The 13,473-nt window shown below is 37.0% G+C and overlaps 1 protein-coding gene across 1 annotated transcript in view; it reads left to right on the top strand.

Annotated features, from left to right (window-relative positions):
• Positions 1-10,303, top strand: part of prmt3 (protein arginine methyltransferase 3) — a 142,103-nt gene extending 131,800 nt beyond the window's left edge. Inside the window, exon 16 of the mRNA XM_030131078.1 lies at positions 10,059-10,303. Coding sequence (XP_029986938.1) covers positions 10,059-10,168 — 110 coding nt within the window. The 3' untranslated portion in view covers positions 10,169-10,303. The remainder of the gene's footprint in view (positions 1-10,058) is intronic.
• Positions 10,304-13,473: the final 3,170 nt, after the last annotated feature.

Raw genomic sequence — 13,473 nt, 5'->3', positions numbered from 1 at the left:
AATAGAATAGAATAGAATAGAATAGAATATCTTTATTGTCATTGTAACAAGTACGATTGCCATCTAATCTGTACATCATATAACTATCTACTGTTAACATACAAATAAAAGCAACTAAAATAAATAGGAAAAAAAACACAAGCAGAAACCCATCACACACACAAGCATACATTCTGTTATTGCACTGATCCCTTACAAACATACTGTATAAAACATACAGCATAAAACATATACTCTGGCTACAAAAACCCTAAATGACTTTGACCAAAATGCAGAATGGGGACATTCAAACACCACACCACACCACAAAACAATGGGTGACATCACAGTGGCTTCATCCATTATTTCATCCACTGACCACTTGGAAGGCTTGAAAAAATACTATTCATTAAGAGCATTTAGTAGGAGAAAATGACAGCCAGTCAAAGTAATTCATAATGAAACTAAAACATAAGCACATTAGCAGGTTGAATTGACCAGTCTGCGTATAGAAGCGTTTTTAGATTCTCTGACCTGAAGTCTATAGAGAGCTGAGATGACTGTATTCACTGTTGTGGAAATTCAGCTGGTTTTTTTTTTGTTTTTTTTTTTTGTTAGCTTTGGCTGTTTTACCTCACAAGGAATAAACTGGACATCCCAGGTGGAAAATGCATTCAACGCAAATTTGATTATTTTACAGAAAACGTTGCTTAATCCCATTACAGTTGTCTAAATAGTCCAAACGTTGAGGCTCAGTTGTCAAGTCCTGAAGGTTAATCTCCTCTTAGCCTCGCTGTATGGAGCTGTGTAAGACCGCATGAATGCAAATGACAACAGCTAAATGAATTGCTAATGCGAGCTGTGTGTTTCCAGTGTAATTTCATGGAGAAAGGTTGCATCGGGCCTGTTTCTGGAGGCTTCGTTGTGCTTAATGACACTGGCATGTTGATGTACGACGTCGCAGTGAAAACCCCGCTCCGTTCCCCGACTCATTTCCACACATGGTTAACTCTTTCTCCCAGCATCTGAGTGGCCAGTTTACTGAAGGCACTGTGGCTTTCTCTTCCATGGGGAGTTCGGTGTGACTGATTACAGCAGAGCCTGCAGTCGCACCAACACTCGGCAGACACTCGGCTGGTGATTCTGTTTGTATGTTTCAGTCCTGTAATGCGAAAAGCAAAGGATCGGTCGGATAGTTTCCTGTGGAGTTAAAAGTACTGGGTCTCAAACCTCTTTTTTTATTTGAGCTGTGTTTTACTGAAAGGTTACCGAAGGTTAAGCAATTATTCCTCTGACCTTTATCAGACTTTTTGCCAACTTGAGTTTGACTGTTGCCTCCCTTGAGCACCAGGCTCTGGTGCATTTAATACAAAGTGCAAAACTTAGTCTTCTGGTGATGCTTTTCAGTTCCATATAAAACTAATCTAAAGGAAGTTCATACTGAAGTGAGATGCTTTCAGTGACATACAGAAATGTACTGGATTTTTTATGGAATAGTGGGTACAGTATGTAGTTGCAGCCTAATTATATCCCCGAAATCGAGTTTTGGTATTATGGTAAATGGACTGAACTTATATAGCGCATTTTCTACACTTTCATGGTGCCCAAAGCGCTTTATAAAGCCTCACATTCACCTATTCATATACCAGTGGGCGGCTGCTGCCATGCAAGGAGCTACCAGGGCCTACTGGGAACAATGTAGGGTTCAGTGTCTTGCCCAAGGACACTTCAACATGTGGACAGTCGGAGCCACGATTCAAACCGCCAACTTTTCGGTCATTGGCTGACCCGCTCTACTATGGTTCTATCTTGGTTGGATTTCTTCTCCCTTGATAACCAACATAGGGAACCCCAAGTGGAAGAATTTTATCGATTTCAGCTTCCCTATGAGTATTCTAAGTCATCCAAACAGGGACGCTTTAGTTGAAAATCATTTTTTTTGTACATAAATCAAGTAATAATAGGCTGATTGAGATAAAATTTGGTTCATATTGATGGTCTTACAAATGTCCATTTTCTGTCTACCATCCTGAGTTCATATGGTGTCATTTTCATTCACTACACTGTAAGCCCAGACTTTGTATTTACTAAAATGCTTTAATTACAATGGACTTAAATAATTTAAGTTTTATTACATTACTATAAAATGTTAAATATATTCTACTAATTTGTAGACATAGTCAAAAGTACCAATACAGTTTAAGTTGAATGGATTTAAATCACTAAGTTTTAGTCTAGACCACACCTTTTTATCTCCGTATTGCATTGTGGGTATTGTGCATGTTGTTGAAAATGTGTTCTTTTTCTGTGCAGGGGTTCAGCGGGGTAGTGGTGTTAGTGTTAATTTTGACTAAATGTGTGTATGTCAGTGTTTATTGGCCTTTTTGTGTTTGTTTTTGTATTTTTGTAGAGCTGCACCATGAGTGAGAGCCATAGGATGAACAATGGCTTTCCTGTTCATCTAATATTATTTCCGTTCAGTGTAAATCTTTATGCTTTGCCAGATTAAAAGCACTTCCTGTATTGGTAAGTTATATTGCGCTAATTCCCTACCTAATTTCCATCTGTGCTACAATATATTAAGATTAATAATTATGCAAAGCAATTTATATTTTAGAAGATTTTAATTTAAATCAACTTGAAATTGAGTACAATGAAGTGATGATGTTAAGTTATAGGTTATACAAAGCAACTGACATTGGAGATTTTAAGTTAAATTAACTTGGCATTTAGTGTGTTGGACTTAAAATAGCAATTCCATTCAAATCAAGCATTTAAGTTTAATACACTCAAGTTTTCATTACTCATTATTTAAATTTTTTAAGGCAACAGGTTTAGAGTTACATTACTTAAAAATCTCGATGTAATCAGTTTCAGCTATTTTTTTGAGTTAAATTAACTTATTGGGGTTTACAGTGTAGGTGAGTTTTGTGGGAAAAATTTATTCTCTGACCATTATTCAGCCACTATCAGGTCGATGTAGCTCAAACTGAGTTCATATCAGTTGCCTAACAATTATTGTAGATAGATTTATATGTAGCAGAGGATTTCGGGGATATACCCTTGCTGTCAGCCCCCAATGGCGTAAGTCTTGTTTTTGACATTTTTTTTTTTTTCATTTTTGAGGTGGGCATGAGGTTAACCACTTCAAATTTAAGACAAGGCAGATATGACAAACAGTAACACTGGTCTGCAAGGAAAATGCTTCCAGAATAAAAGTAATGAAATTTTACCACATGAGAGTCACTGATAAAGAAAAATCAAGTCAAAAATGCTGGTTGGCTGAACTTTCCAAGATACAGCCTTGGGTCAAAATGTGAAATTCAAGAATTAATAACGAGAGAATGGGTTTGACTCAAAAGGAATATTTGTCTCAGAGCTACAAGATCTACTTCAAAACACTGACTGCACATTAGAATACATTCACTTTACAAGTTCTATTTAGTGGAAGATTTATAAAACTATTATATAAATGTACATAAACCAATATATATGTGTAATAACACTTAATCACATACCTTGAAAACATCAGCAGACCAGCACTTTTGTCATTTATTTTCCAATTAATCTTATTAAAATATGTAACATTTAGCACATTTAATCTCTGAAGCAAATGATTTCTAAAAAAAAATGTGCTCAAGTGAAATTAGCATTTCATTAAGGTCGGACTTGACATCTTACATTTTAATGTTTACTGACATCTTCAACATATTTACGTATCTTTTCATTGTTTTTCAGCTTCACAAAGCCCAACAGTTACAACCAGGCTTAAGAAGAGTTGAAACTGGCTTTGTGATGATGCCTTTTGTGAATGTAGTTTTGTGTATATTCATATAAAATAGGAGATGTTTGCGCTGGAAAGTCAAGAAGGAAAGCTAGATACAACCTGTGTGAATGTTTAAGTCGATTTATATTTTATCACTGTCACAACCTCATTCTTATGGCACAGATACCGCTGTGCTACTTTCATGTATCCCATGTATTTTTATGGTGAATGAGACAATCTGGGCTTTAATCTTTCTTTCAACCATGGCATTGTTTAATACAGAGAAAGAGAAGGAAAATCAAGTTAAAATCATTGAGTATTTTAAGCTGCAAAAAACATTGCACATGGGTGGTTTTGGTTCTCGTACACCAGATATCAATATGACTTCAAAATGGGAATATTCAGTCAAAAAACATCCAAGCACCTACTTTTGATGAAAAACTGCACCCATAACCCGTATAGAATTAAAAAGGTTACATTCCATTGGTCCGTCCATCAGTCCATCCATGTGCCTGGTATTAATTGATTACTAACTTGTTAAAGGTTATCACATCAAAAACAGAGCAAACTGAAGAAAAAATGACGTTTTCAGCAAAATCTATCATTAACTGAACATAAACCAAGTGTGTCCATCCACTGTCATTGATCCAACTGCATGGGTTTTACTGGTGAATCAATGTTGTAGAAGATGACGGTGTTTCCACGTGCACTACGGAGCCTGACCATGAAAACAAGACAAACTGCATTTTACACCAATTATTTCCATGTATTGATAGAATTAGTGAGTCAGAAGTTATTACCTCCGCCAAGGAGTTTATGTTTTTGCCAGGGTTTGTTTGTTTGTTTGTTTGTTTGTTTGTCTGTTTGTCTGTCTGTTAGTGTGCAACATAACTCAAAAAGTTATGGACAGATTTTGATGAAATTTTCAGGGTTTGTTGGAAATGGGATAAGGAAGAAATGATTAAATTTTGGTGGTGATCGGGGGGGGGGGGGGCAGACCACAAAATTTCATCAAAATCTGTCCATAACTTTTTGAGTTATGTTGCACACTAACGGACAGACAAACAGACAGACAGACAAACAAACCAACAAACCCTGGCAAAAACATAACCTCCTTGGTGTGGGGGGGCCCACGGGGGGGGGGGGCCACTGATCAGCCTTGGCGGAGGTCTGCGCTCTCCGAGTGCTTCTAGTTAATCATTTTAGATCAGTTGATGCTTTTGGTTACGGGTGGCTGTTTGGGTCTTTATGGGTTAAACTCTGGCTTTAGCCTTTGTTAAAGGGTCTGTGGTCAGTCCTCTCTCTGCAGTGGAGCTCCAGACCCAGAGCGCGGCGCCAACGGCAAAGCCTCGGTGACAGCAGCGTTGGCATGGTAACAAGAGAGACTTGACAGAAGTGATGGCGGACGCTTCGCTGGATAAAAAAGCTCCACAGTCAGCATTTTTGTGTCGCCGTCCTGCTCTCACCTCCAGCAGCTCACAGAGGGGAGGTGTGAGGAATGGGGGGGGGGGCTTGTTTGCCGTTTGGATAAACATTCATTTACCCCCAGCAGTCAAACGTGAAGTTAATCAGAGTGATTACGCGTCATAATCATCGGCATCTTCTAGCGGCCGCCCGCTCACTCGTGCATCGTACTGTAAACACTCTTCCTGTTTCGACGCCATCTGGAGATCGTAGTGCGTCCGCATTCATACACATCCACACTCACGCACAAGCTGGCTTATTAACATACATTAAAACGCATTGGCTTTACACACATCATCGTTTCCATAAGCGCCGGAGCGTTGCTGCTCATACTGCAGAGGCCTGAGCTCAGCAGCACCGAACTGCTGCAGGGAGATGGAGGACTTCTTTTTTACGAGCGCTTCTTCATCTCTGTTTTATTATGAACACACAGATCGATGTCTGACTCAGTGAAATAGTTTTCTGCCCTTTGCTGTTTGTTTTTCAAGAAACATATGTAGTTAAGATCATAGAAGTTGACAAACTGGAAGGTATTAAGTGTATTTCCCAACTTCTTTCAAGGTGAACATCAACAGAACCTGCCCATTCCTCTACAGCAGGGGTGTCAAACTCATTTTAGTTCAGGGGCCACATTCAGCTAAATTTGATCAGAAGTGGGACGAACTAGTCAAACAATAAGATAATAATATATAAATAATGTCAACTCCAAACTTTCCTCTACGTTTTAGAGTGAAACAAGTAAAATTACATTATGAAAATGTTTACGTCTACAAACTATCCTTTCAAACAATGTGAATAACATGAACAAACTGAATGAATAAGTGCAGTTTTAACAATATTATGCTCAAGTTTATCATTTACAGACATAATATTGTTAAAATTGCACTTCTCTTAAGACATTTTAGGTTATTCACAGTTTTTGCGAAATTATACTTTGTTTTAGTGTAAATACATGAAAATTTTTACATTTAAAAAGAATCCGCTTTAGATCATATTGGTCTGAATGTGAAACCTGAACTAAAATGATTAATATCTTAGTGTAATTTTTGCATTTCACACATTCATCCAAAGGGCCAGACTGGACCCTTTGGTGGGCCGGATTTGGCCCCTGGCCCACATGTTTGACACCTGTGGTCTACAGGAACAAGTAGAGGGCATCACAAATGTACAAAAATGTAGATTCAAGACTAGAGTACTGTAGTTGTGTGAAAGTATCATAAATGACATCCAGATTAGTTATACAACATCTATAACATTTATATTAGAGGGGTCCCAATCCAATCTAAAGATCTGTATCGACTGCCGATCTGGCACTTTTTAGAAGATCGGATCTAGTCACGAGATTGGACTGATCAGAGCCCGGGTCTGTAGGGGGTAAACAAACGTCCTGCCCCCTCAAATTAAAGTTTCCAAAGGTAGGCGAAATGAAAATGAGTTGCACAGGCTTAGAGGAGTTAGTAAAATGTCTATAAGTTTCACTTTCACTGTGCGCATACACATTCTGAGGTAAGCCTGTGTACAGTAGTGATACACAAGTCTGTTTTTTTTTTTCAACCTGCGGGGCTTTTGTGAAATAATTTGACCCGCCCCACAAATAAACTGACATTCTTTTGACCTGCCTTAACTGAACCTGTGAGTAACCCACTGATGCTAACTAACGTACGCCACAGAACGCACCCCCATATCATACCTGGACAGACTGTCCATAGACACGCTACAGCAGTGGCAAACATATGACCCGCAGGCCAAAACCAGCCTGTCAAAGGTTCGAATTTGTCCCACAGTATGAATTTGGAAAGAGCAAAAATGATACTAAAGTTCTTAAGAGTCAAAGGTGTCATACTTGTTTTAGTTCAAGTTCCACATTCAGCCCAATTGTGAGCTCAAGTAAAATAATAGTATAGTAACTTATAAATAATGACTCCATATTTAAATCAAAATGTCATTGTAAAAAGTCGGTATCGGATCAGTATTGGCAAAAAAATCCAGATCGGGACATCACTAATTTATATTCCACAGATTTTCAGTCAAACTTAAACGGTGCCACATCTGACTAAATTTGGTCCTAGAAGGGCATGTTTTATCCACTCCAGCTTGAAGTATCATAACTTTAGGCAGCAGTTATGTATGAAAAGTCAGCCTGAAGATTCTGCCGTTATGAACAGTGTGTTATGCAGAAGTGTCATTCCTAGAGTAAAGTCACCACCTCTTCTGTACACTTCATGTTCAAAGACCGCTCCAACAGCCTTTACAACCAGACCAAACCATCTGCATCATAACAGAATGGTCACCTTTTCCTTTGAGGCTCAGTGTGTGCTTCAGGTGGATCTAGTTGTGGAAATGTATTGTAATATTCAAAATAATGGTTTCTTGAGGGGTCTAATTGTGTTTTCACTGAGTGGTTTTCTAGTTATGCTAATTGCTGTCTCCACCTACACTGTGTACCAGGGGGATAAAAGAATATATGATGGCACTAGAGGACAGTTGAAGTGCCTTCAAGAGCATCCCAAACCAACCAGCAGTGATAGAACTCTAACCCTAAAAGCTAAGGTGTCCAATCAGAGGATGGGGATAAAGATTAATGAGTGGTAAAGTTAGACCGCTTCTGATGTGCACCTTCAGAATATATATGGTGGTAAACGGCAAGAGACAAATCATATTTGGCCCCGTTTTATTTATGCCAGCAGTTCTGCATGTGTTTTTTTTTTCCAGCTTATTATAAGATAATTATATAAGTGCAGAAAGTTGTCACTTGCTGTAAAGACAGTGAAATACCATTAAATTGTGTGAAGTACCTCATAGGGCTTTTACATCAGCAGGGTTCCATGCTGGTTCCAGTTACCGAACCTAATTTTGGAATGACCAACACACCAGGAAAAAAAAAATGGTTCGGAGCCTAAAAAGTTGGTTGTCAGTTGGGACCAAAAATCTTGGTTCTTCCCCATGAAACATGACATCATCAGTAGGCGCGTCATATTCTAGGTTGTGAAGACAAATGGTCAGTAGAGGAAGAAAACGGAGAAACGCTGTAAAGTTAAGTCCTCCCACGTTGGTTCAGTTTAAACTGCTGTGAACACCTGTGCCAATTTTAAATTTTGCTTTTAAACAATAGCGAGTATTTATTGCCGATTGTTTTGTTTTATTTCTGTTTACCTCTGCCAAGGAGGTTATGTTTTTGCCAGGGTTTGTTTGTTTGTCTGTCTGTTTGTTTGTCTGTCCGTTAGTGTGCAACATAACTCAAAAAGTTATGGACAGATTTGGATGAAATTTTCAGGGTTTGTTGGAAATGGGATGAGGAAGAAATGATTAAATTTTGGTGGTGATCGGGGGTGGGGGGACCCACGGGGGGGGGCCACTGATCGTTAGTGTGCAACATAACTCAAAAAGTTATGGACAGATTTGGATGACATTTTCAGGGTTTGTTGGAAATGGGATAAGGAAGAAATGATTACATTTTGGTGGTGATCGGGGGTGGGGGGGCCCACGGGGGGGGGCCACTGATCAGCCTTGGCGGAGGTCTGCGCTCTCCGAGTGCTTCTAGTTCGTTTCTGTTTTGTCCCTGTTTTATGAAAAAAAAAGATAAAATGACTAATGAAAAATAAGTGTCAAAAAAATACTGCAGAGGTATGTTATGAAATTATGATGGGGGTTTAAAACGGATAATCAGACTTTGTAATGGTAATATTTGTTTATTCCTATAAAATGAAATGAAATAACATAGCCCTATTAAACATTAGCTACATTACATTAAAAACTACATTTTTCCTTCCAGTATTATTAGTTGGTCATCAAATGGTTTATTATTATAGTATTATGCACTTAATGTTAAGCTTTTCAGTTTTAAGAAAAATGAGTATGTCAAGTACTGTATAAATAAATACATTGTACAAAATAAATAATATATGTTTACTGCAAAAAAACAAACAAAAAAAAAACTGCCATGAACGGCGGCTGGTTTGTCGGAAAATGCCAAGGTTCTGAGACTCCAGAACGGCACCAGAACCAGAATCATGTCTGTCTGAAAGCACTACTAGTGGACTTCCTCTGCACATTTTAGCTGTGTACTCTTTACATTTACAGATTCCCAGGCTCACATCTCTTGCTGTTTACTACTTTACATGTTACATCGAGTTAAGGTCCCATGGGACACACCAGAAAGGACAGGACTTCACCTCTGTCAGCTATTGGCTATCTGACTCCCAACAGCCAAAGTCGTGGAAGTCTAACTATATGTTGTGTTAAAATGTAAAACTTAGAGTTCACATTTGCACTGTTTATTCCACATTAATTATCGCACAAGGAGTTCACAACTGGACTGCCTCTGCAACAATGCAAAGGGAGTTTCTAAATGTTTTCTTGTTGGTAGGACTTTTCCAAAAGTTCTGTTTTCAGTGACCTAAAACTGATTTTGCATGTGGACAACAGGCCAACATCCATAAAAACAAAAACTACATTTTAGAAAACATCACTGTGGGAATGTACTTTGTGAGAAACATTGTTTGACATAAAACCTGTCAGACAAGACTTGGGGTAAAAAGGCCCACTCTTCTGTCAGAACTGAAAGGTTCATTTCAAGCTCAAAAGTTTCACTGTACGTCTTTATACTTTCATTTTGTTTTTGATCTCATTGTATGTTGTTTATTTAGTTTTACTTTCTAAATGTCTTCCTTTAAACTGTGTTGAAACAATAACTTTGTCATCCTTTTCACGCTCTTGTCCACAAAACCTGATTCATTGAAGAGAAAACCTTCAAACAACAGATGAACACCTCCACAATAAACCAAACACTTCAATTCATCTTTGTTGTATTTTTCTCTTTTTTTTTTTTTTTTTTTTTGGTTGTTTTTAGGTGAGGAGCTTCAGGGAAAGATCACTGTGCGCAAAAACAAGAAGGACCCTCGTTCTCTGCTCGTCACCTTTGACCTGAGAGACAGGAAGCAGACATACAGCCTGCAGTAACATCAGCCAGAGGACAAATGTAGATGTTTGGAAACACAAACCCTTTTGTAATTGACTCGATTATGACTTGAACACAAGACTTTAATGTTAGGATTCTTTTGTGCCTTGTAATAAAAAAAAACTTGTATGAGTTCATCTCATTGTGAGTGGGATTTATTTAACATGGAAGTGTTTTGCGATCATCTTAATAATCATTTACAGGTAAAAAGACAGTGTCACTAAGTTTAGCATGTGAAGATTGGATCACACAGTCTTAGCTTAAACACAAAAATAAAAAGTTTTTTTTTCCTAAAACCAATGTTCAGGTTCTTAACCCTTTATGTGCCTTTTTTTTTAATATATTAAATTTTAGTGTGATTGACACTTAAAGGGTTAATATGCTACACTTTCATAAGTAGTGAAACATGGATGGAGCTGCTGATGAGATATCCAACTAATGGCTATAAATCTTAATTTTAATAAATATGATAAAAACTAGGGCTGCACCACATTGGAAAAAACTAACATTGCGATTTTTTTTTTTTAACCCTGCGATATGAAAAAAATAGTCAGGCGGATATAATAGCTGTGTGACGCCGATGTTTATGGTCAAACAAAGTAGTTGTGTTTCCTCTCGTGGCAGCAGGTGTCAACACAGAACATGTGTTTATATATCATCTTTTTTGTAGCCGAAATAATTCCAGGTAACTGACGTTACTTTTCTTTTTGGCACCAAGTCTTCATTTACGGTGATTTTCTCTTGTTCGTTCATTTTTCAATGTTGTTACCAGTGACTCACTCCATGTGCAGGGGCGTGGTCTGCTTCAGCAAACTGACTGAGAATGATTGCAAGTAAGTAAATGTTATTTATAGAGCACTTTTCATAGACATGGAGTCACAAAGTGCTTTACAGTGCAAGACAATTAAAATACAGTTAAAATGCAATAAATACATTAAGTGCAATCAGTTTGTAGCAGCCCTGAGTCCGTTTGGATTTAAAATGATACGTGGATGGCTGTGTGCAGTGTGTGTCAGGTACCCAGGTTGAAATTTGATGAAAACATGTTAAATTAATTTACTTTCCTACATTGCAGAACCTGTGATGTGTCTATTGTGCACACGTACAGGGTGGGGAAGCAAAATTTACAATGAACAATTAGTTGTTTTTTCTCAGCAGGCACTACGTCAATTGTTTTGAAACCAAACATATATTGATGTCATAATCATACCTAACACTATTATCCATACCTTTTCAGAAACTTTTGCCCATATGAGTAATCAGGAAAGCAAACGTCAAAGAGTGTGTGATTTGCTGAATGCACTCGTCACACCAAAGGAGATTTCAAAAATAGTTGGATTGTCCATAAAGACTGTTTATAATGGAAAGAAGAGAATGACTATGAGCAAAACTATTACGAGAAAGTCTGGAAGATACTATTAAAGAAGAATGGGAGAAGTTGTCACCCGAATATTTGAGGAACACTTGCGCAAGTTTCAGGAAGAGTGTGAAGGCAGTTATTGAGAAAGAAGGAGGACACATAGAATAAAGACATTTTCTATTATGTCAATTTTCTTGTGGCAAATAAATTCTCGTGACTTTCAATAAACTAATTGGTCATACACTGTCTTTCAATCCCTGCCTCAAAATATTGTAAATTTTGCTTCCCCACCCCGTACATTGTAATGCTAATGCTAATAATAATAATAATAATAATAATAATAATAACTTTATTTATATAGCACCTTTAAAAACTGAGTTTACAAAGTGCTTTGACAGACAAAGCAAAAGGGCACAACAGCAGAATAAAAACATAGCAAGCAACACAAAAGAGATGAGTACAGCAAACATGAAAACATGACTAACTTTGAATGTATCGTAGTGGAGAGGGCAGAAATAACATAATGTGATGCTGTCAGATCAATGCGAAATGAAGGAGTGGAATAAAACAACATCATGTATGTCAATATAAAAGAATAACCAAAACAGGATAAATTAAATATTCAACATTAAAAAGAGACAACATCACATGAAGGCAAGTCTATAAAAATGCTCAAACGATATATTGTGCAGTTCTATTTAGTGATGTGTTATAGTGAAGTTGCAGGTTGCAACTAACTAAACCCTCCCCATTGTCACGTACAATGGTCACATATAATAGAAGAAGAAGCCCTCTTTGGAGCCAGTTTTTGTCCAGTCTAGGCTTTAATTTTCTGAGATATTAACGGTGGTCCACACTCAGACATAGTAGATGACTGTACAGAACAAAAGCACAGCAGTTCTTATTTTCAGGTGATCATATCATAATGAAAATGATGAATTTTGAATGCGATGATCCATATTGGCACTTAGATCATCTTTAATACCCACAATTCTTAGACGCCAAATTTTTAATAATGTAATGCAACTTTTATACAAATAACAAATATTCTTTCTATGGTTGCGGTCCAGATATTTATGTCTTGTGAACCTTTAAGTATGATTTTTATCAAATGTAGGAGAAGTCATTACTTTGCGGCAAACAAATGGAAACATATTCAGCAGAAAAACTCAGTACGTGATTGCATAACCATCGTTTTTGATGACTTTTGATGGTCTAATCATTTTTTCCATGACTGTATGTGGTGTTTTTCACTTGTGATTCAGAAGTCAAAGATGCATTTTATACTCAGTGAATTAGCGTTTTTTGGAATCACTGCAGAGTTTCCAGCTTCCAAACATACCTTAAAATTTGAACATAAAAATATTCAACTGTCATCAGTGTAGATCTTTAGGAGAATCACTTTCTCAAATCTCCTCTTTTTGTCCTTAACCCTTTCATGCATGAATTATGAGAACGGTAATCAAGATTTTTTTCTTTATTCCTCTTTAGGCATTTAAAAAACAGATGATTTTTTTTATGAAGCTATTTTTCATGGAGTTGCAAAAATGTGCGTTTAATTTTTAAAGCAACGAAACGTGTATTTACTGATATACTGTGTGAAAACTATGAAATAAAAACATTCAATGCTGCTAATTTGATGTTTTCTCACATTTTAACATACACTACCAACAAAAAGTTATGGATATTTAAAATTTTTGGAGCTATTTTTTTTTTCAGTTGGGATTTTTTGCACAATGCTTTTTACTTTTTTGTGTGTGTGAATTGAAACACTTTTTTTTTAAATGACCTGACATAGTTTCATTTACAAATGGCAAAAATGACTAAAAAAAGGACAAAAAACAAAAAGAAATATCCTTAACTTTTTGTGTGTAGTGAACTCCAATACTAGTCATTTCATGGAGATAATATGCCAAAAAAAAACAAAAAACTTTTGTTGTTAATTAC

Source organism: Sphaeramia orbicularis, chromosome 3 (genome assembly GCF_902148855.1).
Source record: "Sphaeramia orbicularis chromosome 3, fSphaOr1.1, whole genome shotgun sequence".
NCBI lineage: Eukaryota > Metazoa > Chordata > Actinopteri > Kurtiformes > Apogonidae > Sphaeramia > Sphaeramia orbicularis.
The sequence above is the reverse complement of the archived record's forward strand: the minus strand, read 5'-3'. Positions and strand labels throughout refer to the sequence as shown.